At 48.9% G+C, this 4,395-nt stretch overlaps 2 protein-coding genes across 2 annotated transcripts in view; one reads left to right on the top strand and one right to left on the bottom strand.

The window, feature by feature from the left end:
* The window catches only part of Z518_08714 (uncharacterized protein), a gene marked incomplete at both ends in the record, with an annotated part of 3,808 nt that extends 2,985 nt beyond the window's left edge, over nucleotides 1-823 (top strand). The window contains one exon of the mRNA XM_013414454.1: nucleotides 37-823. Coding sequence (XP_013269908.1) covers nucleotides 37-823 — 787 coding nt within the window. The remainder of the gene's footprint in view (nucleotides 1-36) is intronic.
* Nucleotides 824-3,443: 2,620 nt separating this feature from the next.
* Nucleotides 3,444-4,395, bottom strand: part of Z518_08713 (uncharacterized protein) — a gene marked incomplete at both ends in the record, with an annotated part of 1,404 nt that continues 452 nt past the window's right edge. Inside the window, 2 exons of the mRNA XM_013414453.1 lie at nucleotides 3,444-3,661; nucleotides 3,705-4,385. Coding sequence (XP_013269907.1) covers nucleotides 3,444-3,661; nucleotides 3,705-4,385 — 899 coding nt within the window. The remainder of the gene's footprint in view (nucleotides 3,662-3,704; nucleotides 4,386-4,395) is intronic.

Below are 4,395 nucleotides of genomic sequence, written 5' to 3'. Positions count from 1 at the left end.
TGAAACTGGCTGGACACCGTTGTCATGGGCCTCAAGGAATGGACACGAGGCTGTGGTTCGACTCCTAATTGAGAATGGTGCGGCAGTGAACTCGACTAACGAGAATGGCTGGACACCGTTGTCATGGGCCTCAAGGAACGGACACGAGGCTGTGGTCCGACTTCTAATTGAGAATGGTGCTACAGTGGATTCGACTGATAATGGTTGGGCATCGCTATCATGGGCCTCAGAGTACGGACACGAGGCTGTGGTTCGACTCCTAATTGAGATGGGTGCTGCGGTGGATTCGACCAGTGAAACTGGCTGGACACCGTTGTCATGGGCCTCAAGGAATGGACACGAGGCTGTGGTTCGACTCCTGATTGAGATGGGTGCTGCAGTGGACTTGACTGAGACTGAATACAGCCGGACACCGCTGTCATGGGCCTCAAGGAACGGACACGAGGCCGTGACTCGGCTTCTGATTGAGAAGGGTGCTGCAGTGGACTCGACTGATAATTCTGGTGGGACACCGCTGTCGTGGGCCTCAAGGAACGGACACGAGGCTGTGGTTCGACTTCTGATTGAGAAGGGTGCTGCGGTGGATTCGACTGATGATAATGGTTGGACATCGCTGTCATGGGCTTCCGAGAACGGACACGATGCCGTGGTTCGACTCCTGATTGAGAAGGGCGCTGCAGTGGATTTGACCGACGAGGATGGCGGGAAGCCGCTGTCATGGGCTTCAGAGAAGGGTACAGTGGGATCGACTGACACTAAGTATGGCTTCCCTTATGTCGAGCATAGATATGGAGAAGTCACGACTGATGGAGAATTAATATAGCTTGAATGGTGTTTCGGCACGATCAGTACTAGCTATCGCAGGCCGAGCCCAAACGTTGAGTATAGAGATGTTTTGAAGGTGTAGGCGTGGCAGAAGTGACTAGACTCTTAAGATATCGAGTAAAGACGTAACGGTATAGGTCTCTTTGGCAAGATAGGATGAGATCAGATAACACTAGACCTTCTCATAACGGAAACTGTCGGTTGTATAACCGATACGACCTATTTAGGCGTTCGATGCCAAAATTAAATTGTCCTTGTTTTGATACCATATCCGACGGATGGAACGGCTAGGCGTCGATTCTGACAGACAATAGATACTGTCGAACAAGGTCTCATTGAATAGTCGAATAGTAGCATGTGCCCCTTTATTGAAAAGGGGTTATCACCCCTATGCAGGTTTTAGGGGGTAGAAATAGAAGAAAAGGGTCAAACCAACTTGTATATATACCAGCAATCTAGCAGGACCGGTTGTGAGGTAGACAGAGCATTCAATACATCTCAAGTTGTTCCCCAGTTCGACGGATGCCGTTACAAATTTCGAAACGGATAGTACAAACTCATACAGGATTTGATGATACCATAACAGAAAGTAAGCTCGCCGATTATTCGTGGTAGACTAGTTATGATTCAGGAGAGCGCGGCGCTAAGTTGCCATTGTGCAGCAGGGATTCGCTACTTTCGAGAACGACTTGTGTGTTTTTGCGGATAGTCGAAGCATTTTGCTCCCAGCTTTTGGATGCTGCTATTGGTGTCTTTGCCTCTTCTAATCCCGCCATCTTGATAAGCCGATCTCGATCCGCGTCTCGCACTGCATATATGATCATACACATGCTCGAATCTCTGGTTGTGTGGACAAAATTGTCAGGCCATTTTTACTTTCACTCTCCGCCATGGCCTTCTTGACGTTTCCATTCCTCTCTAGCAGCTTCTTGCTGCAGTTATCATCACATATCTTAGTAACACAAGCATCTACCACCGTTTCTTCCATCCATTTGCTGGTATACCCGGCCCGTTCCTACCCCCTGTCACTATGCTATATCAGTCATTCTACCGTGGTCGATATTATTTGGAGATAACTCGCATGCACGAGAAATACAGTTTGTGCAAAAAGACCACTTTTTTTGATCACAGGAAGCAACGCCGGTAACACATTATCAAGGGCCGGTCGTGCGTATTACGCCCAATGACATCCACTTGAGTGATCCGGAGAACTACGACAAGATCTAATATGTGGGCAGTAAATATGCCAGGTCCCCAACATTCTACAATGCTCTGTGTATAACCCTATTGGCCTTTGGGACTGTCCAAAATGAGGTGCAACATGTTCGCCGTGGGGCGATGGATCCGATGTTCTCGCGCAAAATTGTTCTAGAACTTGAAGCCCCGATTCGAGACAAGCCTCGCAAAGTTTGCAAAATAATGCAAAAAGGGGTCGATATGGGCAACCCCGTAGACCTACACCATGACTTTCGCTCGGTCTTGGTGGACGTCATTGGTGACTTTGCGTTTGATAAAAGCTACAACCTTTTGACAAGGAGGACCTAGGTGCATATATCTTCTGTATGGTCCGTGGCCTCGAATTTGATTTGATTGAATCGATTTGGATCTATTTGGATATTTGGATAGCCCCACTTTTCTCCCAAGATGATATAGATTGCCCCACCATCTGTCCTACGAGACTTAATATCCGTTCTGGCTCGGAAGACATAGCGCCATCCGCGTGGATATTGTCGTGGCCCCTCCCCCCGGGGGGGACATGGTCCATGGATCGGATCCGATGGCTCGTGGTGTTTCATCGGATCCAATCCGTGACCATCTCGACATCGAGGTTCATTCGTGAACGCTCCATACGACCCATCTCGGGTTTGATCCGCAGGACTTGTCTAGGTGGTCCACGGACTGGATCCGATATCACGACTCTGTGAGGGTTCAGGTCGAGGACCCAATCAGTATATCCCAGCTAGCACCTAGTTCTACTGTAGCGGGGCGCTACGCGCATGGATTATGTAAGGGGAAAGCAGACATTGGTGAGTAGAAAGTTGAGGAGTGCATCGAACCTTTCTTAGTTGGTTTTTCAAGGACACACACACGAAGAGACACAGAGCATAGAGAAATGAAGCAGTGAGAGTTTTGTGTGTGGTTGCTCAATGATTCTGACGACGACATCCTCCCTGTGTGACAGGCCCTCAAGTGCTAAACCATTCATCACCTTTACACTAGCAGTTGAGGAGGCTCACCACAGATCATCTCAAGGTGGAAATCACGACCAAAGGCTAGACAACGTCTCCAGTCTGATGCAAACATATGAGAAAGTCCCCATTTGCTGTTTTGAAAAGAAGGAGAACCATCGCAGGATACCGAATTTGCACTGCATGTTGAAATGGAGTGACATCTCCAAGATCTGGAACATCTGGTGAGGCACCATTATCGAGAAAATACGTCGTTATTTTGAGATTTCTTTTCTCGACAGCGATATGAAGGGGTGTCTGACCAGTATGGTCTTGCGTTTCGAGGTGGTTTCGGGTAACTTTATGCGAATCCATCAACGGCCTGACAAGGTCGTACTTGTTGCCAATAGCACTTGCGTGCAAGAGAGACATCCAGCTATCTATCTTGGGCTAAATTGTGACGTCTGCACCGTGATGGAGTAAGACCGTCACAATCTCACGATGTCTCCCATGTGCAGCTGCGTGTAGAATATTGCCGTAATATCCACCTTGAGTATTCACATCCGCACCCTTGTCGAGTAAGATCGTCACAATCTCTCGATGTCTCCCATGTGCAGCTGCGTGTAGAACATTGCCGTAATATCCACCTTGAGTGTTCCCGTTTGTAGCTGCTTGTAAAGTATTGCCGTGCTGTCCACCTGGAGCATTCACATCTGCACCCTTTGTCGAGTAAGTCCGCCACAATCTCTCGATGTCCCCAACGTGCAGCTGCATGCAGAGCATTGCCGTACTGTCCACCTGGAGCATTCACATCCGCACCCCTGTCGAGTAAGACCGCCACAATCTCTCGATGTCCCATATATGCGGCTGCTTGTAGAGCATTGCCGTATTGTCCACCTTGAGCATTCACATCCGCACCCTTGTCGAGTAAAATCGTCACGATCTCTCGATGTCCCTTATATGCAGCTTCATGTAGAGCATTGTGGAAACATCGATCTTGAGCATTCACATCCGCACCCCTGTCGATTAAGATCGTCACAGTATCTCGATGTCCCTCATGTGCAGCTGTTTGTAGGGCATTGTTGGAATATCGATCTTGAGCATTCACATCCGCACCCTTGTCGAGTAAGTCCGCCACAATCTCTCGATGTCCCCAACGTGCAGCTGCATGCAGAGCATTGCCGTACTCTCCACCTGGAGCATTCACATCCGCACCCTTGTCGAGTAAGATCGTCACGATCTCACGATGTCCCCCATATACAGCTGCTTGTAGAGCATTGCCGAAATATCCACCTTGGGCATTCACATCCGCACCCCTGTTGAGCAAGATCGTCACAATCTCTCGACGTCCCCAAGATGCAGCTGCCTGTAGAGCATTGCCGTACTCTCCACCTTGAGCATT

Source organism: Rhinocladiella mackenziei, assembly GCF_000835555.1.
Source record: "Rhinocladiella mackenziei CBS 650.93 unplaced genomic scaffold supercont1.6, whole genome shotgun sequence".
NCBI classification, from domain to species: domain Eukaryota; kingdom Fungi; phylum Ascomycota; class Eurotiomycetes; order Chaetothyriales; family Herpotrichiellaceae; genus Rhinocladiella; species Rhinocladiella mackenziei.
This window is presented reverse-complemented; position numbering and strand designations above follow the sequence as displayed.